Consider the following 25,712-nt stretch of genomic DNA (forward strand, 5'->3'; position numbering starts at 1 on the left):
AATATTTGTGTATTCTGTGGCTCTGTAGAGCCTCATTCTTCTAAAACACACAGTGCGTGGCAAAGATGAGGTATTAGGAAATCTGATGTTGCTCGAAGACAAGGTATTATCAGAACTGCTGTATTACTGAACCTCAGGAAAGGAGGTGATAAGCTGTGTAAGTGGGTCTCTGTATATGAAGATTGTCTTTATATGAGAAACTTACTGAAAGGAAAATGATAAATCATTAGCCTAACACCTGGGGGGGAATGCCAGTTCAAACAATATCTCTTTCTATGTATAGCTCATTATTGAGAATCTTAACATTTTAAATCTGAAAAACTTCAGTGGTTCCAAGTGATTGATTTTTTTTTTTTTTAAAATGTGTTGTCTTTAATCTAAGCTTTGGACCTGATCCACAGCACATACTCTTAGGTGTTTACATTTTATCCCGGGTTTTTATCTTGGCCACTGTCCTGAAATAGTTCTATTTTCAAATTAAGATCAGGTCTCTTCTCTTTATAATGGGAAATCACTGGGAGATTTAGGCAAGGCGTCCTGAACAAAGGATCAGAATAAAGTGGACACATATGTTCTTACTTTATTGGAAACTCTTTTCTTGAGCCTACTGAGGACCTGTCCATTTCCTCCAAGGGTTTCTCTTATACAATTTTTAGGAAAATATAAAACTTCACTCAAGAAATGATGACAAGATTTTTGACCTTTTCTGCTACAGTCTTCAAATACTGGTGTCAGAATACTGAGAAAGATTGTGTAGAGAGAAACTCTCCCAGAAATATTAATTTTAAGACTTACGCATTATGATTGTAAGTATGAAAACAGAAATAACATCAGAGTCTTTTCTCATACACTGATTATAAAGGCCACCCTTTGGATCGGCTTTATGAAAAAAAAAAATATATATATATATATTTGCTCAAACTTTACCCAGAGAGAGATGTTCCGAACTTTTATCATGTCTGCTTCTGAGAGAGGGAATGTGACGAAAAATCCACCAGCGTTATTATGTGTGTAAAGGTACCGCAAGCCCAATTAACGCATTTGCTCAAGCCAACAGCCTTTGGGCTTTTCACAGGAATCTTGGAAGTGTGGTAGAGAAACGCCCCCACACCAGAGTTCTGCATATGCTGCTGGGTCTGCCTCGCTCCGGGAAGCAGAGCAGGGGTCACTGACAGACAGATGGCTGTCACAAGCGCCACAGTGGCCGGAAACTCCTCCCACCACCTCCTGTTTCCCCAGACAAGCGGACAGAGATGGCTTTCTTCCACACCATGCCCAGACTCTCTCTCCCCCCGGACCCAACCCTACCATGGAATATGGAGGCAAGACCGACATCTAATGTTACAGTCCAGCCTTATTTCTCTTCTCGGCACCAACATAACAGAGGAACATGGCCATGGCCTCGAGCCTGGACAGGGCACTTTTAACATCATCGATGGTGTTGTCTATGTTCTAAATCCCTCGCAGTAGCAGTCCCCACTACCTTGGCACCAGGGGATGGTTTTGTGGAAGACCATTTTTCCACGGACCAGGGAGGGAGGGGATGGTTTCAGGATGATTCAGGTGCATTACATTTATGTGCACTTTATTTCTATTGTTATTACATCAGGTCCACCTCAGATCACCAGGCATTAGATCCTGGAGGTTGGGAACCCCTGCCTCACCCCTGCCTTTGAGGATCAAGTCAACTACTTTATGCATGACACTTGATCTAGTGCCTACCATACAGTGATCTTTCAATAAATGGCAGTTTTTTCCCTTCTGTTTCTTCTCCCTTTAAACTCACTTCCTCATTCTTAGCCATCCCTGTAAGAGTATTTCATTTCTGACTCTCTCATTTTACTGTCCATGTTTCCCCATGATGGAACTCAGTGTGAAATGCCCGAGTCTGCCTCTAGTTTTTCCCCTTCTCCTGTCCTTCCTGCTGATAACCGGGCCTACTTGTCTACTTGATCATTTAATTTCACCATCAAGGAATCTTTGGTGCCTTGCGTTTGAAATTCGACTTTGAGCACTTAAGTTTAACAGCCTTCCAAGATCCATGTGGCCCTTGAACTCTGGCACAGGGTATGTTTATTCAGAGCCACAGTGAGTGAAATTTAAGATTAAACCTCCACTCTCATTAAATGACTTTCTCTGTAAACTTGTACTTTTAAATCAGGAGGTATGAAAATGAAGGAGCTGTGCAATTTTAATAAAAACTGTAACAAAATGACAGTCCGTCCAGCACAGGTCCAGTAGGAGCTCTGAAGCTTTGAGCCTTTTAGAAGCATCAAAGGGTTCTGTGTTCAACTGCCTCTCTTGTTAATTAGGGATTAACTTGAACATGTCTCATTGAGTTGATTATTCATATGGACTTTTTTCAGTAAGATATCTTATACATTGTTTTATTAAAAAAAAGATTAAAAGTGAAAGTGAAGTCTCATAATTGTGTCGAACTCTTTGTGACCCCATGGACTATAGCCTGCCAGGCTTCTCAGTCCATGGGATTTTCCAGGCAAGAATACCAGAGCACGTTGCTGTTTCCTTCTCCAGGGGATCTTCCCAACCCAGGGATCAAACCCAGGTCTCCTGCATTGCAGGCAGACTTTTTACCATCTGAGTCACCAGGGAAGCCCCCCAAAAAAACATAATAACTAAAGACGATTAAATATCTTAGTAGCCCTGAATATCCCTAGGAAGGTGAACGAGATACTGACACTTCAGTAATACCAGAAAGAGTGAAAATTTTAAAATAAATAAATATGCATTAATTTAAAACATCTGCCATAACTTAAACTAAAATTTTATTAACTATATTCCGTGCGTGCATGCTAAGTTGCTCAGTTATATCTTACTCTTTGGGACCATATGGACTGTAGCGCCCCCAGGCTCCTCTCTCCATGGGATTCTCCAGGCTAGAAATACTGGAGTGGGTTGCCATTTCCTTCTCTGGGGATCTTCCCAACCCAGAGATCGAACCTGAGTCTCTGTGTCTCCTGCATTGGCAGGTGAGTTCTTTACCACTAGCACCACCTGGGAAATTTTATTAACTGTATTCTGTAGTATTCAGTAAAATTCTGATGGCAAAGTATAACCAAGTCCAAATTTTTGGACTTTTTCTTGTAAGGATCTAAAGGAGTTCAAGCCATTCTGGGATTTAGATTAAGATTTAGATTAAGAATTTTCCTGCTAATTGAGGTATAGTTGATACGCAATGTTGTGTTAATTTCTGCTATACAGCAAAGTGATTCAGTTATCAGTTCAGTTCAGTTCAGTCGCTCAGTCGAGTGCGACTCTTTGCGACCCCATGTACCACAGCACGCCGGGCCTCCCTGTCCATCACAAACTCCTGGAGTTTACCCAACCACATGTCCATTGAGTTGGTGATGCCATCCAACCATCTCATCCTCTGTCGTCCCCTTCTCCTCCCACCCTCAATCTTTCTCAGCATCAGGGTCTTTTCAAATGAGTCATTTATAAATACATATAAAAAAAATATATATATATATTTACGTACACTTTCTTTTTTTTATAATATTCTTTTCCATTATGCCTTATCATGAGATTTTGAGCATAGTTCCCTGTTCTATACAATAGGACCTTGTTGTATATCCATTCAATATATAATAGTTTGCATCTGCTGATCCCAGACTCCCAATTCATCCTTCCCCTACAGTTTCTGCCCCTTGGCAACCACATATCTGTTCTCAATGTCTGGGATTCTGTTTCATAGTTCATTTGTGTCATATTTTAGATTCCATATGTAAGTGATATCATATGATATTTGTCTTTCTCTTTCTGACTTACTTCACTTAGTATAATAATCTCTAGGCTTATCCATGTTCCTGCAAATGACATCATATCATCTTTTTAATGACTGAGTAGAATTCCCCTGTATATACCTACCACATCTTCTTTATTTATTCATCTGTTGATCGACATTTAGGTTATTTCCATGTCTTGGCTATTGTGGATAGTGCTGTGAACACAGGGTTGCATGTATCTTTTCAAATTAGAGTTTTGTCTGGTTATATGCTCAGGAGGCAGATTGCTGGATCAACATGAATTTGCAAGTTGTACAGACCCAGAGTGCCCAGCATAGTGGATGAAAATAGATTCCCACCAGGTCGATCACTGCAAAATTGCAGAGCCCTCAGAATAAAGAGAAAGTGCTAAACTGTCTGGGGCAGAGGGGCACAGGAGAGGTTTTAGAGAATCAAGAAGCAGAAAATTACTCCTCAAAGGTAACACCAGAAGCTAGAACACAATAGAAAAATACCTTCAGATTTTGAGAAAAATTATTTCCAACCAAGAATTATATACTTAGTCACACTACCAGTTCAGTGTGAGGGAAAAAGAAAACCTTTTCAGACACACGTAGTCTCAAAAAAACGTACTTTCCATGCCGCCTTCCTCAGAATCTACCAAACTAAAAGAGTTTACCTGAAAAATAGAAAGTCATAGTACACAAGGAATAGAGATTCCAGCACAGAGAAAGAGCCCAAAAATGATCATGGCAGGAGGTGCCAAGATGGCAACAGGCATAGAGAGTAACTCGCCCCCAGAGGAACGGTTCAGAAGGTTGCAGGAGAGATTTGTTCAAGTAGGTGATGTTGATAGGAAACCCAATATGTTTTGATGTATTGAGAGAGAAGTATTTGAGGCTCAACAATCTCTTAAGTACAAAAAGACTAAGCAAACAAATAACAAGATTGTTATTAGCGCCAGAGAAAACACACCTATTGTGCAAGGGGAAAACGTGGCCTACTGCATGGCCCTAGATGCCAGTAGTGTTTAGAGAGTAAAAGAGCTGGCTTGAAACTAAATATTAAAAGACCTGAGATCATGGTATCCAGCCCCATTACCTCATGGCAGATAGAAGGGGGAAAAGTGGAAGTAGTGACAGAGTTCCTTTTTTTGGGCTCTAAAATCACTGCAGATGGTGACTGCAGCCGTGAAATCAGAAGCCAGTTGCTTCTTGGCAGGAAAGCTATGGCAAACCTAGACATTGTGCTGAAAAGCAGAGACATTACTCTACCAACAAAGGTCCATACAGTCAAGGCTATGGTCCTCCCAGTGGTCACGTATGGTTGTGAGAGCTGGACTGGACAGAAGGCAGAGTGCAAAAGAACTGATGCCTTCAAACTGTGGTGCTGGAGAAGACTCCTGAAAGTCGCTTAGACAGCAAGGAGATCAAACCAGTCAGTTTTAAGGGAAATCAACCCTGAATGCTCGTTATAAGGTCTGATGGCCAAAGCTAAAGCTCCAGTATTTTGGTCATCTGATGCTCACAGCCAACTCATTGGAAAAGTCTCTGATGCTGGGAAAGATTGAGGGCAGAAGGAGAAGAGGGCGTCGGAGGATGAGATGACTGGATGGCATCACCAATGCAATGGACATGCACTTGGGCAAACTTCAGGAGTTGGTGAGGGACAGGGAGGCCTGGAGTGCTGCAGTCCATGGGATCACAGTCAGACCCAACTGGGCAACTGAACAAAACGACAGTAACATGAAATACTGATCTAGCCACAGTTATGAGACAGTAGTGGGAAGAGATACGCGTATGTGCAGGAAGTTAAGTCCTCATCTTTCTTAGTGGGTGCCCTCTTAGTGGGAGGGCAACAAACACCTGAACATTAAAAGTTAAGAAAGTAGCTAAGTAGACAAGTTCTTTATACAGGGATAAGCACTAAGGAAATTGACTAAGATGAAAAAGCTTATAAAACCTACCTGGCTCTTTATGTGCATATCTAGATTTGATTAAAATAAAAAGTGAACTAAAAATTATTACAGTAGCAAAAGTCCTTGCTAGGTCCTCATTTTTAAGTTTTAATCAATTCTACTGAATAATTTACACTATTATATGAGCTTGTTAGGTAGACCCAATCAAAGAAGAGCCTATTGTCCACAAAGTTTCAGTTCATCTTCCTGGGATTCAAAAACGAGAGAAAAGGGAACCTTCCAAATGTCCCTTGGAATCTGGGCTTTGACCATTTCTCCTGTGAAATTTATGGCTAGGTTAACTATGGAATCTGCCCTTGTTCCAAGTACGCTCCACCAAACCCAGCTCTTACCAGAAGAATGTATTTGCTTGGATTTGAATGAGATAAAAGCTCTACTATCTAGCATGTAATAAGTTCCCCAGGAGGCTGCTTCTACATTCTGCCTTGCTCGTGCATGCACCATCTTGACCATGATGTTTTCTGGTTTCATAAGGACTATTAGATAGCTAAAATTAATACGATGCCTAACATAGGCTAGATAGAACTAGTTTCTGCTCATCAGCAATAATTCTATGAGAAATAGTAGAACCCTGATCATTTGACTTGATTTTTTTTTAAGATACAGTGAAAAATTTTAAGTCCTTAAGTTATATGTGCACACATGTATAAATAAATTCACAAGAGAAAAATTGGCAAAGTAATTCAAGTCTGTTCAATATTTAGAGATATAATATTATACCCCCTGTAAGTAATATTATAAATAATTCACTGTTGTTAAGATGTTTCCACAAGCTGTCTGACAGAGTTTTTGAGGCAAATCCCTATATAGTATGATAATCATCCTAGAAGACTTTACTTACCTCAGTTTGCTACCAACAGATTAATCTGGAGAGCCAGATACTTTGCTGTAATAATATTCTGACTGTTAACAGACAAGTGTTTATAGATCAGAACTTGGAGCCTATTGCTTTATGATCAAAACATAAAACTGTTAGTAAAACATTTACCTACATTATAACAAGATTACAGAACATCCAAGATTGACAGGACCTTAATTACCAGTCAGCTCCAATAATGGGAACGCTGCTATTTATCGAGAGTTTTATCATGTGCAAGACACTGTACTGGGAATTATAGAGTAGTGTTTCTAACTTTCATAATGCTGTGAGGCTCAGTGCAGTAGGCAGAATATCACTCCCCTAAAAGTGTCAGCATCTTAATCCCCAAAAGCTGTGAAGATGTTCAGCAAAGGGGAATTAAGATTGCAGATGGGCTTAGCGCTGCTTGTCAGCTTACCTTAAGGTGGGGAAATTATCCTGAATAATCCAGGTGAGCCCAGTGTAATTACAGGGTCCTTAAAAGTGGAAAAGGGAGACAGATGAGTAGGCCAGAGTGATACAGTGAGAGACTAAACCTTCTGTTGCTGGCTTTAAAGATGGAGTAAGGGGGCTACAAGCCAAGGAATGCAGACAGCCTCTAGAAGCCTCTGACACCTCAATTTTAGCCCTTTGAGACTTATGTCAGTGAGAGAGTCATTTCCTAGGCAGGTTGATAGGAAATCTAGGGGTCCCCAAGGAGAAAGGGGTCTCAAAATGGAAGAAATAGCCTGCAAGTGTCAGACATTTTTATCTCTCTTAAGCGGCAGGAGGAAACAAACTAGCAATATTTTTTTCCTTCTCTATACAAATTTAAAGGGAGGTTTGTCTTAAAATACTGTATTGCCATAATGACACCTGGTTTCACCTGAAGTTAGCTATTCTTGAGCCTAGAGATAACCAATGCCTTTTTCTTATGGAAAAATGTTTGTCTTAAGCTAGGCTAATGCACTACGCCTTTACCCCAAACTCTGTCTCCAAGTCGGTTCGCCTCTTGGCCCAGAACCTACTTGACAAACCAGTATGTTATACTTAGATATTGTTCCCCTAATCTATGTAAATGAAACTATTTGTATGGTGGTCTGCCCTTCTTTAAGATTCAAGTTAATTATTTTATGGCCCAGGATAAACCATTTGGTGCCATTCTGAATTTTAAGACATTCCTTTCTTTCATTAACAGACTGCTAGTGACTATGTAACATCCAGCTGAAGACTAGCAGGGGGGTACTCTTTCTGCCCCCTTCTGATGCCTATGTCAGAAGCTTTCTCTATCTCCTTTATACTTTAATAAAACTTTATTACACAAAAGCTGTGAGCGATCAAGCCTCGTCTCTGGCCCCAGATTGAATTCTTCTCCTCCGGGGGCCAAGAATCCCGGTGTATTCGCGTGATTCAACAACAACCTTTCATCAGATTTCTAATCTCTGAAAGTATAAGATAAGAAGTCTGTGTTCCTTTAAGCTACTGCATTCGTAGTCCTTTGACACGGTAGCAATAAGAAACTAATACAGTAAGCATTATTGTCTCTAGTTTTCAAATGATAAAAATAAAGTTCAAAGACTGAGTACCTTCTCTACAAGCATGCAAGTAGTAAGAGGCAAAGCTGGGCTTGGAACCTAGGACAGTGTGATTCCCAGATTTCCCAAGAGCGAATGCTGACATTTCGCTTGGAGTTGTAGCTGACATTTATTGAACACCAGCCAAGAGTGAGGCAGGCCCTGGTCTCAGATCTCCACCGTGCTATCTCATCCTTACAACAACCTATGAGGGACGTGGTGTTACCCTCATTTCTTACAGGACAGAGTTGGGGCTAAGGGAGGTCACAGGGTTTAAATCTGTGCCATCAGACTCTAATGCCCACACTGTCCATCCCAACACCACTTTGCCTTCTTGCAGATGAACAAGAAAACTGAGCACCAACTGGCTGACTGTCGCGAGGTCACACATCAACGTGGGGCTAGAACCCAAGTTACCTCCTGCCTCCCTAAGGCTTCCTCTTCTTGAAGAGTGTACTTAATGTGGAAATATAGGTGGGAAAAAAAAAACCTGAGACAAAGATACTCTAGAGAGCAAAGGGCACATTTGCTGTCTACTTTTTGTTGGTGTAGTTCAGTTTTCTGACGAACTTTACACCTACCTCAAATCACTTCTGTCACAAATAATTGTACACCTCCCAGGTAGCTCTCCTGTCCATAAGGAAGTGGTTAGAGGCTCATTAACATTATCTTTTACCTTAGAGGAAGCTGCTTATTAGGTTAAATGAGTTAAAAGATGATCACCATGACTACGGAGCTCTAGCTGGGTCACAGATGCCCCGCCCTCGACCCTGTGTTTCCTCTGACAGACCCTGCAGAGAAAAGGCCCAAGAGGTTCAAAGAGCTGTGCTCTTACTTTCTGTCACTTTTACACATAATCTAAGCCTTATCACACAAACAGCACTTATCATGCAAGTTAAACAGATTTAAATTTTAGCAAAACTGAGTGTCACCACATGTGCTTCTGCCAGATCTATATAATTCTTCAGAGGTTTCTGGAAACATGAACCAAGCCATTTACGCTTCATAGGAACAGATTATATCATTTGAAATCCTCAATAAAAATGCAGTCTCATATTCTACAGATGGGTGTCATTTAATTAAAATATGTATTTAAAATGCAAAGGACTACATTAATTCTGTACTGTGGCTGAGATTTTAATTGCACTCGAGTTAGGAAATTGTGAGTTAATGTTCCCCTGGCATCTCTCATTCAGCCTCTTAGAACAGATGTATTGTGATCCAAAGAGGCTTTCAATATGTTTTCACACGCAGTACATGTAGGGATGGCTTTGCAATGAGAAGGTGGCAGGCATCATACAAATAAGAAGATGGTTCCACAAGGGGCGAGCAGCACAGCCTGAGGCCACTTCCCCTGGTTCCTCCACTTAATCACATGGGCCCCAGATAATCGCTCCCTGCCCGTGTGCCTCATCTGACTCCCCAGCATCAAATATCCCTAACAGGTTGTCATGGGGCTCCCTTTTAGGAGGGTGGGGTCTGCAATATTTAAAGGGCTCACGAATTTATTTTTGAAAAAGCAAATTTATGAAGGTCTTTCCGGTTTAGAGCATGTGGGGGTGGTTTAGTCACTAAGTTGTGTCCGACTCTTCACAACCTCATGGACTATAACCCACCAGACTCCTCAGTCCATGGGATTCTCCAGGCAAGAATACTGGAGTGGATTGCCATTTCCTTCTCCAAGGGTGCCAGGGTCCAGCCCCGGCTGATCCAGGGTATTCGAAGGAGAGACGGCGTAGGCGAGGGTCAGGAAACAACTGCTTAATTAAACGTTAATTAAGGATATAAAGAATAATAGAATGAGGATAGCTCAGTAGGAAAATTCAGTGGAGAAAAGAGGCTGAGTAGCTTGGTTTACGCGGGAGACCAATAAAACTTCAAGACAAGAAGTTTGCACCACTTACGTAGGCTGCAGGCGTCCTTCCGTTCTCCCGAAGGAGAGGAGACACTGAGGCCTCCCCGGTCAGATCTTAGAAGCCCAGGCATAATTAGCAAGCATGGCGGGTTCTGCGCTCCAGATGGAGACTCAGCCAGAATTTGAAAGAGAGAGTGACATGGAGAGACCAAGTTTCGGTGAACAAGGCCCGCACTTTATTTTCCAAAGTAGTTTTTATACCTTAAGTTGTGCATAGAGGATAATGGGGGAAGGGGTGGAGTCATGCAAGGACAGCAGTTCCTGGTCCTAATCTAAGCCAGGCTTTCAAACTTATCATATGCAAAAGTTCAGGTGAATTACATCATCTTCTGGCCAGGAGGCCTGTTAACATTTTAAGAAACTTATTTTTCTCTAAAGGTGATTATTCCAAAGTCAGGCACCAGCCTCCAAAAAAGCACTGGACAAAGCTACATTTTACATTTCTATACACCCATTATATCAATCAATACACTGCCAAGGACACAGTAGGTAAGGAGTATGGAGACTTAGCAGCAAACATTGGCCCAACAAGTGAAAAACCCTTCACCAATACAATTTCTAATCAATCTTTTAACTACTCAAAGGAATCTGTGTTTAGACAGTTTAGAACATCTCCTGCCTCTCACAGTTGGGAGGCTCTGAACAATCACACGTGGCCGGAAAAACCTATTCAGGCAGGCTAGAGGATTTCTAAAGGAGTTTGTAGGTTGAAACACTGTCACACCCAGGAATTATTAACTGGAGCTGTAAGCTAACTCTTTTTTCAGAGAGAGGTAGTGGGGGACAGCCCCCATAAAGTCAGAGGTGTAGATGAAAGCACAAAGCAGAAAGTAGGCAGACTCTGGTTTGGGGGGAAGATGCTCGAGAATTTCCAGGGGGACTCCTGAGGCTCGATCCCGCCTTTGCATATGCCGAGCCTCCTTCCTCATGACCTTTGTCATGGGCGGAGTTCCTCACGCTGGCTCCCAGCAGTGATAGAATTCCAGTTGAGCTATTCCAGATCCTGAAAGATGATGCTGTGGAAAGTGCTGCACTCAATATGCACTATGCAATATGCACTCAATATGCAATATGCCGGCTCCCGGCACAAGGGGATCTTCTCAACCCAGGGATCAAACCTGCATCTCCTGCATTCTGGGAGGATTCTTTACCCCTGAGCCACCAGGGAAGCCCCTTAGCGCATACTCTTAACTGTTTAGTAAATGCTAACTGACCTCCAGGAAGATCATCAGCCTCCCCTAAGTACTGTAGTGATGTAATAAACAACAAAGTGTGTTCCATGTGGAACACAGGAATTTGAACTCTTAGGGATGTCTCTTTAGACTACAGACAGTCCAGGGGCAAAAGAAATGCCAGCAATCAGAAGCGTTTCTGACAAGTAAGGAATTTAAAGGAAGTGACAAATAATAGAGGCCATGGGCACCAAACTGGGATAATTGGTGTCAAGGATTTGGGGAAAAGACTGATTTTTATACTTAAATTATTAGAAAGAAATTTGTAATATTAAAGTATCAAAAAAAAAAAAATAAAAAAGGAAAGAGATGAGAACTCCCATGGAGGGAAAAAGGAGGATGAAACTGACGCCAGCCCTTCCATCCCTTCAGTCAACAGCCTGCTCTGTGCCCAGGGGGAGGGTGTTCAGAGGTGAACAGAAGATCCAGGCTCTAGTTGATCTGCGGTCTTAGAGCTTAGTGAGGCCGTTAACTACATAAGACAGGAATGCAGATACGTGGTTAAATTATGCAGAGGGTTGTGCACAGTCACCTAGGAAATATTGAAGATTATGGAGAAAGGAAGAAAGGGGTAGCTCGACTTGAAGGGATGAATGTTAAGAATAAGTTTAGAAATAGCAACCTGTCTTATATATTTTATGAGATTGTTTTTATTATGTATGTATGCCCCTGTGAAATCTTTTTAATTAAAATCTGCAACTCTAATATAAGAGAATATATGAGAAAGAACACGTTGTTAGGGAAATCGGCAATATATAAATCTCTGAGGAAGAAAATAAATTCAAAACTCGTAGAAAAAAGGTAGTAAAAGAACCAATCATAGGACTCAGGTCTTCTGGTTCCTAATCTAGTTCTTTATTTCAGAATACAATACAGTCTCCCTGATACTAACTTTCTGTATTAGAAAGAGAAAGCCAGCTAAGTTGAAGAAACAAACTTTTTTCTCTCAGGCTTTAAACTTACTTTTATCAGTCCACACTTCACTGGGTTCAAGATTGTCAGCCACAGAGCCAACAACAGCCACCAGAAGGAAGACTCCAGTTTCTAAATGGCCTTCTCCAAACTCATCTTTCTTAAAAACAACCTGTGGAGCAGCTCGCTTAAGGCCGAAAAGAGAACCTAGGCTTTAACTGTGCAGTCCTTTGTGAGCTTCAGTGGTTATAAGCCCCAGAGAAATGAAATGCAATGATGTGCCTCCGAGGCCCAGGCCTGGCTTTTTAATTCTGCAGGGGAGATAAGGTTTAGAGGACCTTGGCTGGTGGAGAAACACGATCGTCAGGGTTAATGTGCAAGACTTGACTAGTAAAAGATTGGTTTCTCTTTATTGTTTTAGAGGACTAACGGGTCTTCAGTTGTTGATTTTTTTTTAAATTATTCCCAGCTCGTATCGGGACTCGTATAAATCATGAATATCTATAAAATTTTATGGAAGATTGTTTTCTTTAATTGTTGTAAGAGAAAGGAGGGAGATAAAAGAAGGGGGAGGGAGGGAAGAAGGAAGGAAGGAAAGGAGCACACTTTCTTAGGGCAGGATGTTTGCACAACCTAATTGAAAACAAACTTTTTTTTTTTTAAGGAGTTATTGCTTCCTTGAAGTGCTGAATTTCCCCAATTTACAGAGGCAGAAAGGAGTGCCTCAGGCAGTTCTAAGGAGACTGTTCATTATAGTGTTCAGCTGGCTCCCTGCCCCCTCTTCCTCCGTTGTATTTACTCAGCCTGGGTGGGGCGGGGGTGGGGTGGGATGGGAGTATGGTCAGGCCTGCTCTTCTCCGTGAGTTTACATCACTTTCTGAGCTTCCTTGGGCATCCCTCCTGTCTTCATTGAAGTGAGTAGGCCATGGGTACCAAAGAAGCTCTCAGTTATTCTGTCCATTTAAAAATTTTCTTCCTTTCTCTTTGACTTCCTGCTGTGTCCCCAGCAAAACCTCCCTCGCAGTCTCCATTTGTAGCTTATACCGTAGTCATCCCTTGGTTCATCTGCACAGATGCATCCTGAGCTAATTAGAAAGCTACCATCTTTATTCCCATTTCATAGGTAGAAAAGCTGAAGCAAAAAAGTGTGAATTCTGCTTAGCCAGTGTCTGAGCTGGGCTATTAATCTTGGAGCCTCGTTTCTTTTCATCAAACTAAAACCATTTTACTCTGTTTCTCTTTTTTCTTCTCAAATCCTGTATTTCTCATGCTTTCAGCGCCCCTCATTGTACATGATGAATCTGTGCGTCTGTGATTCCCACTTCCTCATATGACAGATTTTTACCCGTCATTCATCTGTTGTGCTTTAATTCCCTTCCTAAAAAATCCTTTTTGGTGATTCTTAGACGTATGTTCTTAATTTCTGGATTAGAAAGTCCTTTGTCTCTCTTATTTAAGTTGCTTCCTTACCTAATAAAAGAAGTATAATGACATTTTATTTATTTTTTAACTTCTTATTTTCTATTGGGTAGAACGCATTAATAATGTGACAGTTTCAGCTGAACACGTGTATACATACACATGCATCCATTCTCCCCCAGACATTTTAACAAACTTGAAATATCAGAATCGCTCAAGTTCAAAGCATGTTTGAAAGCATGCTGTGGTAGGATGTGCAGAGGGGATGTTGTTCACGTGTCTTCATGTTTAAATAAAGCAAATCTTAGATGAACACCACAAATGCAAAAATTTAGGGATTCACTGTCCGTATCAGGGGAATTCTTGTGTTTCTCGTGTGTTATGGATTGTTTGAATTGCAGAGAATAAGGAAGGGCTGGAAGTGTCCTAGTCACCAAGGTGAATTTGGCTTCCCCCTGTTTTTACCTTTGACCTCTGACTGTTCTGTCGTGTTTCGGCTTTGCCAACTGCTTTGCCTTCCATCCATCTTCTCCAGTAGGCCTCCCCTATTGAGAAGACAAAAAGGCACAGCCAATTAGCTGGAGCGTCACAATGGTTACAGGTTTAGACAAGGATTCATAAATCATGTGTTCTATTGAATTTATCCAATAGTTAATTTCTATTGGCTAAATGGAAAGTTTATCTTGTTTAATTTACTAGATCAGTGAAGCGCTCTCTCATGAGGCCATCAGGGAAGATATTCACTCATTCGGTAAATATTTATGGATCAACTTGGTTTAACAAATATCAGAGGACTGGCTCTGTGCTAGGGCCCTGAGGACATGAATAAACACGACCCACCCTCAGCCTGCAGGGGATTTGTAAGTCATGGCAAAGATGGGCATGAAAGTAATTATACCATACTGTGATTCGGCACCTATGGGGTAAACACAGCATACTATGGGAATATATAAAGGACACATTTTAAAGGAGAATGTAAATATCAAGAGAAGGCTTTCTGGAGAAGGCAGCAGCTGATCTGAGGCTTAAATGATTACATAGTCATTAGCCAGACAGAAGGGCCTTTTAGGAGGAGAAACCAAGAAGGAAAGGGGAGGGGAGGAGAAAAGACTATGAAGTGGAAGAAAATATGATGAGTTCAGAGTAATTCACTTATTCCAAAGGGCTGGAACATGAAGTTCACTGTAGGGAAACAACAAACCATGAAACTGGAGATAGGAGCAAAGATCAGTTGGGATTTTATTTGGAAGACACTGTCATGGTATTGAAATATTTTAGACATGGAGAGTCTAAAATATTAGACTTTTAAGAGTACACACAGCTATTAATTATCAAGGACACATAGCTATTAATTACGAAGTGGTGGACCAGAATTTGAACTTACATAGCTTGCCTCTACAATCTATACTTTTGACCACCACACTGTTGTACAGCACCCAGAAAGCTCTCTGATGAGCTCACGTAGAAGCATCATAGATGCATGCATAGCAGACACAAAATGTAAGATGAGCCTGTAGGTAAAGCGTCAGGGAGGCAAAACCCAGACTGACCTGTTGATACCTGAGATACTGAGGATGTTTAGACACAGAAAACAGGAAGCGGATAGGCCCACAGTTGGTAAAGTGGTGAAGGTCATTAATAGAAAGCCCAACCACTCTGTTTCTCTTTCTTTCTTTCTTTCTTAGAAAGGGGACTATTCTCCAAACTAAAGGGCGAAAGGGCAGGACAGCTCGTGGTAAGAGACAGTTGTGAGAAAAGCATCAGAAGGCATCTTGCTTCCAAAGTGGAGTTCAAATATATTATCCTTTGGGTGTTTAAGGAAATTTAGGAAAATGTGGAACATGTGAAATATGACAGAGCACCAGATTACAGCAGATATGCCTTTTCATTTTTTTGGCACACCATGTGGGATGTTCTCCAACCAGGAACTGAACCTGTGCCCCCTGCAGTGGAAGCACAGCATCCTAACAATTACCACAGTAGGGAACTCCCAGATTTGCCAGTTCTTAGAACAATGAATGCTAAAGAAATTCTAGACACCATAGACAAGAATTTGACAATGATGCCTAGAACCGATATGATTCTTGGCACCTAGAAAAGACTGCGGAGAAGGCGATGGTACCCCACTCCACTACTCTTGCCTGAAAAATCCCATGGACAGAGGAGCCTGGTGGGCTGCAGTCCATGGGGTCACTAAGAGTCGGACACAACTAAGCGATTTCACTTTCATGCATTGGAAAAGGAAATGGCAACCCACTCCAGTGTTCTTGCCTGGAGAATCCCAGGGATGGGGGAGCCTGGTGGGCTGCCATCTATGGGGTCACACAGAGTCAGACACGACTGAAGCGACTTAGCAAGCAAGAAAGAAAAGACTGAGTGCCAGGAGTCAGTGTGGTTTCACAGGAGTTAAAAAAGAGCATCACAGCTGCTGAAGGGCCACCAAAAGATATTGGACCAGATCTGTAGAGGAGAGAACGGAGCCCTGTGCATGTCTTTGTGTAATTAGCGGGCAGAGACAAATCTAGCCACAATCTCAAACGTATATGCTTAATTTCCAAATAGATGTGAATATGTTTTTCAACTTAGCTCTATGTTTATCAAACCAAGATTTACCACTATCATCTTGTTCTTTCTCCAAAAATGAAATTCTATTAGTCCAACAGGGGAAAATGGGAAAATGTTTAAATGTTACTCACTTTTTAAAAGTGGGTGTTCTAGCAAACGAAGCAACTGACAAAGAATTAATCTCAAAAATATACAAGCAACTCCTGCAGCTCAATTCCAGAAAAATAAATGACCCAATCAAAAAATGGTCCAAAGAACTAAACAGACATTTCTCCAAAGAAGGCATACAGATGGCTAACAAACACATGAAAAGATGTTCAACATCACTCATTTTCAGAGAAATGCAAATCAAAACCACAGTGAGGTACCATCTCATGCCAGTCAGAATGGCTGTGATCCAAAAGTCTACAAGCAATAAATGCTGGAGAGGATGTGGAAAAAAGGGAACCCTCTTACACTCTTGGTGGGAATGCAAACTAGTACAGCCACTATGGAGAACAGTGTGGAGGTTCCTTAAAAAACTGGAAATAGAACTGCCATGTGACCCAGCAATCCCGCTGCTGGGCATACACACCGAGGAAACCAGAATTGAAAGAGACACATGTACCCCAGTGTTCATCACAGCACTGTTTATAATAGCCAGGACATGGAAGCAACCTAGATGTCCATCAGCAGACGAATGGATAAGAAAGCTGTGGTACATATACACAATGGAATATTACTCAGCCATTAAAAAGAATACATTTGGATCAGTTCTAATGAGGTGGATGAAACTGGAGTCTATTATACAGAGTGAAGTAAGCCAGAAAGAAAAATACCAATACAGGATACTAAAGCATATATATGGAATTTAGAAAGATGGTAATGATAACCCTATTTGCAAGACAGCAAAAGAGACACAGGTGTATTGAACAGTCTTTTGGACTCTCTGGGAGAAGGCGAGGGTGGGATGATTTGAAAGAATAGCATTGAAACATGTATATTATCATATGTGAAACAGACCACCAGTCCAGGTTCATTGCATGAGACAGGGTGCTCGGGGCTGGTGCATTGGGATGACCCTGAGGGATGGGATAGGGTGGGAGAGGGACTCAGGATGGAAAAAAAAAAAAAAAAAAAGTGGGTGTTCTGATGAATAGCCTAAGAACAAAGAGATCTAAGCCTTTATGGGTCAGTATCTAGGTGATTTCTCCTAAACTTCATGCCTTCAACCTAGTTACCAAAGGGCTGGTGATCCAAACTATAGAGCCCAGAAGTAGCTGCATGTATAACATTCTCAGGGACATGGAGTATTTGGGGAATACCTCAGTGTTAAGCCAGAGCTTTTATATAATCATTGAAAACAGCTCCAGACTGAGTGACCTCGCTAAGATAAGAAGTCTACTTTGTGGAGTCTACATCTTCAATCTGTGATTTCTTTAGAAAATGGCAGAAATAGCTATGGTAGTTTTCTGAAAATTTAGACAGCAAAATGATTCTGTGAAACATTTTCGAAGGGAAGATTGAATCTACTTTGCCAGGGAATCTTGGCGTGCATTAGTCAAAATGAGAGCAATGTATAATTTCTTCAATACTCAGTAAATACCCCTAAAATGATCCTACAGTTCATGTAACTAAAATGATAGAAAGCAAGTTATTTGTTCCCAAGTAAATGTTATTTCTGTTACTTAAATAGCTCTTCCTGCCACTCATCCCCATTCTATAGGAGTTGTGCCGTAGTTTAAACATTTGGCCTTTGTCCCTACTCTGACTGGCTCTGGAGGTTGCAGTGCAGTGGGACGTTGTTTGCTAGTGACCAGATCCTTCCTTTTCAAGGGCTATTACTGTCATTCAGTTGCTCAGTCGTGTCTGACTCTTTGCGACCCCCTGGACTGTAGCACGCCAAGCTCATCTGAGTTCCACTGTCTCCCAGAATTTGCTCACACTCATGTCCATCGAGTTGGTGATGCCATCCAACCATCTCATCCTCTATAGTCCCCTTCTCCTCCTGCCTTCAATCTTTTCCGGCATCAGGGTGTTTTCCAATGAGTCGGCTCTTCGCATCAGGTGGCCAAAGTGTTGGAGCTTCAGCTTTCCATCAGTCCTTCCAATGAATATACGAAGTTGATTTCCTTTAGGATTGGCTGGTTTGATCTCCTTGCAGTCCAAAGGACTCTCAAGAGTCTTCTCCAGCACCACAATTCGAAAGCATCAATTCTTTGGCACTCAGCCTTCTTTGTGGTCCAACTCTTCAAGGTCAGTAGTTTGCAAATAGCTATCTCAGCAGCAAGCTTGTCCTGCCAAACCTTAATAGGTAACGAGTGAAATTAGAGCTTCTCTGATGAAGGTAGAGGAGGGCAAAACGGAGAGATTAGATTAGGACCTCTACAGTAGAGCACATCTTGAGAATCCTTGCCTTAGTGGTTACAATGTGCCCTTCAGGGGTAGCCCAGGGGTTCTTGGTGACTCTTCATCCCACTCCTTCCTACTCCAAATGCGCTCTGAGGCTGGAGTCGCCTCAGCTCAGAAATATGAGTCGAAGGTTGTATTTATTCATCAAGGCTCAGTCAGGAAAACAGAAGTCATTATTTAGGGATTTCAGGCAAGAGGGAATTTAACACAAGGAATTCAGTGTTTTAAAGGTTGCTAAGAGGTTTAGTTGGAAGGAAGCAAAGAACAAGGAGAACTAGCAGGTGGTGAGTGGGGAAATGAGATACAGGAACCGCGCCAGTGGTTCCACCTGCCCGCAGCAGGGAGGCGGCTGTTGCGGGAGCAGTTCTGGATGCTGCTATGAGCCTCTTATTTGCCATCTGCCTGAGCTTCTTTGTCCCACTGCAAGGGGGGAAGGATGCCCTCCCTTTCCTTTTACCTTCCACCTCTTTGGGGAGTGCCCCTCACCAGCAGAATCTAAACTCCAAACCCTGCTGGCCGGGAGTTGGAAAATGTCATTCCTGTGCTTCCAGGAAACGGACTGGGGATGATGTCAACATGACAACAGACAAGGGCACTGGGTATTTTCCCGCCTCACTTTCTACAGTAAATTTAATCTCAGGCGATATCAAACGGAACACAGTCCTAAGAAAGCAAATAATATAGCCAGTCCCCGATGGTGATGAATAGAAAAACCATCTTTCCAAAATAAGCCCAATTCAGCTGTGTCAGCCTTAATAGAAGATCCGACTTGTCATTGTCTTTATGTGCGTATTGAAATAATTTATAATGCAATTTCAGTCTCTTCAAGTGAAATCACAGTTCCTATCATTTCAGGTCAAAATTTCAGAGCCTCTATGGGTTCATCATCATTGCTCCCTCACCTGTACCACAGGGATACACACTCAGCTGTATTTCTTCTGTCTCCTCATTAATGCCTTTGGCAGAAGGGGAAATAAACTGTAACCATGAAATAAATGCTGATTCAAAATATAAATATGACCTTTCAGGCCCAATTGAGTAAGGCAGACCTGATCGCTCAAAAACACAGTTTCAAAGCTTTGTTGAACATCCATTTGAAGTCCTAGGATAACACCCAAGTTCACTTGGCTATAGAATCAGGCCCTGGGGACATACTGTCTTGAAAAGAGAGATCCCTGTCATTTCCCCTTTAAAATAAGGTGAGAAACACTACTTGATCTTCTCCCACGCTGCTTCTGAGTGTCATTCCATGCTTTCTCACCAAACTCCCACCTCCTCTTGCCTAAAAGGCCACCTTTTATTGAAGTTGCAACTCTGGGGAAAATCATTCTCCCCCTTTTTGTGGGTAAAAAGATCAAATTTAAGCCTGACACCCTGAATCCCTTTTTCCTCTTGCATGTCTCCACTGATTTGAACTTTGCTAGAATTCTGCTGTGTTCTCAGACCTTGGCAGTTTCTTATTTGAAGATCAGAAAGTCATGAGCTTATACAGTTTGAATGTCTTACTATCTCGATATGTCGTTTCCTTTGTGTCCCTTAGCCACAGGAACAACTAAGCCTATAGCTGTCTAGTTTTTTCTGGTGGCTCAGATGGTAAGGAATCTGCCTGCAATGCAGGAGACCTGGGTTCAATCCCTGGGTCGGGAAGATCCCCCGGAGAAGGGATTGGCTACCCACTCCAGTATTCTTGACTGGAGAATTCCGTGGACAGAGGAGCCTGGCAGGCTACAGTCCATGGGGTTGCAAAGAGTTGGACACTGCTGAGCAACTAACACTGGAGAAGGCAATGGCACCCCACTCCCGTGCTCTTGCCTGGAAAATCCCATGGACGGAGGAGCCTGGTAGGCTGCAGTCCACGGGGTCGCTAAGAGTTATCATGACTGAGCAACTTCACTTTCACTTTTCTCTTGCATGCATTGGAGAAGGAAATGGCAACCCACTCCAGTGTTCTTGCCTGGAGAATCCCAGGAACGGAGGAGCCTGGTAGGCTGCAGTCCATGGGGTCGCTAACAGTTGGACACAACTGAGCGACTTCACTTTCACTTTTCACTTTCATGCTTTGGAGAAGGAAATGGCAACCCACTCCAGTGTTCTTGCCTGGAGAATCCCAGGAACGGCGGAACCTGGTGGGCTGCCGTCTATGGGGTTCACAGAGTCAGACACGACTGAAGCGACTTAGCAGAGCAACTAACACATACTTTATCTTGATGAGTGAAGATATGAGTCTAGGAATTTCACTCTTTCGGGGTTCCTTCTTGAAGGTCCAACAATAATCACTTAGATTTACTGAGCACTTACTATATACTGAACATTGTTATGAAAGCTTTATGTGTTTTATGTCATTGAATCCTTACAATGTCCTTTGGAGGCTGAAACGGTAACTGCACTGATTCTAAGTTTTCACAGTTTGCCCAAAGGTTATTCAGCTGAATTGAGTCAAGTGGTTGAGTCAGAATTTAACCACTACTTACTAAGGCTAAACATAGGTAGTCAACCCCAAAGAAATGTAAGAGATGTTGTGGTGGCTAGAAAAATCAAGTTTATAATTAATATGAGAACCATATTCTTTTACTTAGTAAAATAAAATGATTTGGAGTTTCAGACAGTATCCTGAAATTATATGACCACCTGATAAATGATTACTTCTCTGTATAGCTTATCCTTAATGGGCATAAAATCAGATTATTCTTTTGGTTTTTAGAAAGTTGATTCTGGAAGCATCTCCTTGAACTGTTAATTATCTTAGGGATTATGTGGCGAGACTGGAATGGATGTGTGAACAGTATTCATGTGTTACTAATGCATGATGACTGAAATATGGCTGTGTATTATGAACCTTCACAAGGCATTAGTCAATAGGTACATGGCATCCATTCATCATTTTAGCCTGCACAGGGAGTATCTGACACAAGATAAATTAAAGGGGAACTACTGAACTGTTATCTTTACCCCATCCTAGGGAAGTGGCCACACTTATCCTCACAGAGTAGAAGTAGTCTTAGCAAGATTTACACCTGCAAGCCCTGCACCGTGTGTTAGCGAAGTGCTTCTCTCTATTTCTTGCTTCCAGCCTCCTTCCTAGGGAGCTGTCATCAGCTAGGCAGCTGGTCTTGGTGACTGTGTGTTTGGCGGCTGAGTCAGCTGCGTCTTGCAGTTAAGTCAGTTGTCCCTGTCTTTTCCACATAGCAATAGGATCAGAGTAACCAGTGCTTATAATTTTACCTATTTTCTCTACAATGACAGTAGCTCATCAGATTTTGGCATTAAATGTATCAGTTCAGTTCAGTCCAGTCACTCAGTCATATCCGACTCTTTGCCACCCCATGGACTGCAGCACACCAGGCTTCCCCGTCCATCACCGGCTCCCTGAGCTTACTCAAACTCATGTCCATTGAGTCGATGATGCCATTCAACCATCTCATTCTCTGCCGTCCCCCTCTCCTCCCGCCTTCAATCTTTCCCAGCATCAGGGTATTTTCAAATGAGTCAGTTCTTCACATCAGGTGGCCAAAGTATTGGAGTTTATTAAATGTATAAAGCTAGTAGAATTGTTCCTTTACGTGAAGCTGTAGATAAAGGAGAAGGATACTGAGTTTTTGTCATTTTTTTCATTCAGCACATCTTTATTGAATATATAATAATAGTGGTATTAGTAATTGATTTGCTTCCCTGGTGGCTCAAACAGTAAAGAATCTGCCTGCAATGCAGGAGATGTGGTTTCAGTCCCTCGGTCAGAAAGATTCCCTGGAGAAGGGAATGGCAATGCACTCCAGTATTCTTGCCTGGGGGATTCCATGGACAGAGGAGCCTGGCGGGCTACAGGCCATGGGTCACAAAGAGTTGGACACAACTGAGTGACTAACATGCACAATAGGAATCGCCACATATTAAGGACCATTCTTAATATATAAACTATTCTAAGTGCTTATATATTTTCTCATTTAATATTAAGAATCCCATGAGGAAGGTATGAGCATTCTCTTTTACAAATAGAGAATCTGATATGGAGAAGTTCACCCAAATGGTATACAAGAATTTGAACTCAGGTCTGTCTGTCTCCAAAGGGTACCGTCTTGTTCATTGAACTTGATACTTGATGGCTGATTCCAGAAGCTACATTATATGCTGGGTCTGCAAAGATAAAAGTGAGATTGTACTTGCTGTCCATCAAAAGGTGATGATTATTTTTAAGCTTGGCCCAAATTTTTGAATGATGTAGCTGCCTGAACAGGATACCCGTGGGGAAAAAAAAAAAAGACAAGAAAAAATTAAAAAGAAGAGAAACTACATATGGGACTTTCTAGTTCTGTCTTTATTTGTGGAACATTTTTTTGTTTTGTGTTTTGGTTTTTTGCTGTCATATTGGGATCTAAGCTGTATTTCTCTTTGGTTCAGTTTCACCGTTTGTAAATGGACCTAATGTTTCTAATTTAGCCAGTGAATAAGCCATCCCCTGAGGCTCTTTGGAAGATTTACAAATGCAAAGCTGGAGGGATCCTGTTTGAACACATGGATAAATGTTATCTCTTTGCCATAAAATATTTTTGCCTCTATAATTCTGTTAAAACTTAAATCTGTGTTGTTTTTTTCACCTACACTCTCTTGTTAAGTAGTTACTAACATTTTAAGATGCTCTATGATGCAGGGATTTACAAGAATACAGAAGGCTTACAAAGTCCATGGAAATCTAAGACAGCTCCACAATAGTGCCTTTTTCAACAGAAGAACAGGAGCTGTTCATTAACTCTTCTCCCCACTTTATCTTTCCATTCTGGCAGGACCTGAATGGGCCAAACCACACTCCTTTTTAGTAGATGATTAGGTTTTTTACCAAGCCTGGGGGAGGATTATTTGGAATGAAAGGAAAGTCGATCTTCATGTTTCCCCCCCAGGACTGAGAGAGACTGAGATCTGTTCTGTCATTGTCCCAGTGTGTAAAGACGATGTGTGTGTGTGCTGTTTGCCCTGCATGGACATAGGAGCCTAGTGCTCCGTGTAACGAAGGACCAAGGCTTGTTCAGGCTTGTGACCGCCAAGCATTGTGTCATGAGAAGCCGGATGCGATTTTCCTGCTATGGGACCAGGGAGGGTGTAGTGTAAACCGTTGGCTCAGAATTGGCCTCTTCTCCCCTGGTAGCCCAAGGAAACAGCTTTTTTTTTTGTACCTTGGTTCTTATTTTTGATTTGCTCTTCACAATGGGTCTTACACAAGTCTCCTTTCTTTTCCCTATATAGGTCAGTATTTGGCATAATTTTGCAATTTCAAACACTCATAGGCTTTCCAGAGCTTCAATTTCTTACCCTGAAAGAGAATAACGTCACAGGCCAATGAACTGTTTGGAAGACATTAGGTTAATGTCATTGTGCAGATGTTAATATAATGGGAAAAAAAGTTTATGAAATTCTTTGGTCCTTCACTTGAAGATTAAATTCAATAGGCATTATCGCTGAGTGTAAAGAAGAGCTATAGGCTCTGAGAGATGCCAGGAGAAATAAGTTATTGCCTCTGTTGTCGTAGATCTCACAATCCACTAGGCATTCTGTAGGCAAATGCAGCCTGAGATGGAAGTGTCGAGGCTAGAAGGAGGACGCCAAGAGTTAATGGAGTTCAGAGGGTGATCCCTAGCTCTGCCGCAGGCCCTGTGTCAGGGACCACGTTCCCCATTTGATCCTCACAGCAACTCTCCAAGCTGAAGAGATGAGGAAAACAAGGTTTAGGATTGTTGAGAAATGTCTTCTAGAGGTGATAAAAAGTGAAAGAATAAATTTTACTCCTTTTGGAAGCAGTAGAAAAGAGTTTGTTTTCATTGAGATGAAAATTACTGTTGAGCATCAGCCTTAAAATTAAATGCGTGGTGTTGTTTTATAATTAAAATATAGTCAGATTACAATGTTGTGTTAGTTTCTGGTGTACGGCAGACTGTTTCAGTCATACATACATACATACACGTGTGTGTGTATGTTTTTGAGTATATTCTTTTTCAGATTCTTTTCCATTATAGTTTATTATAGGATACTGACTATAGTTTCCTGTGCTATACAACAGGACCTATTGACCTATTTTATATATAATAGTGTGTATCTATTAATCCCAGATTCCTAACTTATCCCTCCCCCCATTTCCCCTTTGGTAACCATAAGTTTGTTTTCCATGTCTGTGAGTCTATTTCTGTTTCATAAATGAGTTCATTTGTATAATATTTTCAGATCCCACATATAGGTGATATCATATTTGTCTTTGACTCACTTCACCTAGTATGAAAATCTCTAGGTCCATCCAAGTTGTTGCAAATGGCAAAAGTACAAGTTCTTTATAAATTTGGTCTTTGGATTCTTTTGGTTTGGGTTTTGGTTTGGTTTGGTTTTTGCCTTATCATAATACATTCCCAAATAAGTGTTATTGAACATCTGGGACATTGGGTTGTCAGTGAGTGGGACAGGCATGTTTTTTCAGCCCCAAAGAGTTACTATCTATAGTTAGGGGACTGTACGACATTTCAGAGGAGAGAGAGGGAAGTGAGAGGGAGAGTTTCCAAAAATCACTAAGAATTTATGTTGCCCATTGTCTTATGATTAATAGTGAGAAAAGATGTAACACATGATCATTAAATAGCAAACAGTACCACAACTGAAATTATTTGCAGGGCAGCAATGGAGACATGGACATAGAGAACAGACTTACGGACACAGCGGCAGGGGGAGGAATGAGAGGGGGGATGCATGGAGAGAGTAACGTGGAAGCTTACATTGCAATATGTAAAATAGACAGCCAATGGGAATTTGCTGTATGACTCAGGGAGCTCACATCAGGGCTCTGTAACAACCTAGAGGGGTCGGATGGGGAGGGAGGTTCAAGAGGGAGGAGACATATGTATACTTGGGCTTCCCTGGTAGCTCAGTCAGTAAAGAAACTGCCGGCAGTGCAGGAGACCCGGTTCAATCCCTGGTTCAGGAAGATGCCCTGGAGAAGGAAATGGCAGCCCACTCCAGTATTCTTGCCTGGAGAACCCCATGGACAGGGGAACCTGGCAGGCTACAGTCCATGGTGTCACAAAATTCAGACATGACTTAGAGACTAAACCACCAACCACCACCACCATGGCTGACTCATGTTGATGTTTGGCAGAAACCAACACAATTCT

At 41.8% G+C, this 25,712-nt stretch overlaps 1 protein-coding gene and 2 long non-coding RNA genes across 9 annotated transcripts in view; 1 reads left to right on the forward strand and 2 right to left on the reverse strand.

The window, feature by feature from the left end:
* The window catches only part of LOC129659514 (uncharacterized), a 40,991-nt gene extending 30,552 nt beyond the window's left edge, over window positions 1-10,439 (reverse strand). The window contains exon 1 of the long non-coding RNA XR_008718104.1: window positions 10,041-10,439. This is a non-coding gene — a long non-coding RNA (uncharacterized LOC129659514). The remainder of the gene's footprint in view (window positions 1-10,040) is intronic.
* EXOC4 (exocyst complex component 4) overlaps window positions 1-25,712 on the forward strand; it is an 804,929-nt gene that overhangs the window by 698,546 nt on the left and 80,671 nt on the right. The window contains exon 16 of one of the 7 annotated variants that reach the window (XM_055590959.1): window positions 657-814. The exons of 4 other annotated variants lie outside the window; for them this stretch is intronic. In XM_055590959.1, the coding sequence (XP_055446934.1) occupies window positions 657-685 (29 nt within the window). In that variant the 3' untranslated portion in view covers window positions 686-814. Of the gene's footprint in view, window positions 1-656; window positions 815-1,075; window positions 2,386-8,476; window positions 9,215-25,712 lie in introns of those variants that run through there. 2 more of the 7 variants (XM_055590961.1, XM_055590960.1) reach the window with 2 other exon arrangements.
* Window positions 13,434-18,468, reverse strand: LOC129659515 (uncharacterized). The gene is made up of 3 exons (XR_008718106.1): window positions 18,103-18,468; window positions 14,080-14,159; window positions 13,434-13,665 (listed from the first exon to the last, which is right to left on the reverse strand). It is a non-coding gene; the product is annotated as an uncharacterized LOC129659515 (long non-coding RNA).

This window comes from Bubalus kerabau, chromosome 8 (genome assembly GCF_029407905.1).
Source record: "Bubalus kerabau isolate K-KA32 ecotype Philippines breed swamp buffalo chromosome 8, PCC_UOA_SB_1v2, whole genome shotgun sequence".
Classification (NCBI taxonomy): Eukaryota; Metazoa; Chordata; class Mammalia; order Artiodactyla; family Bovidae; genus Bubalus; species Bubalus kerabau.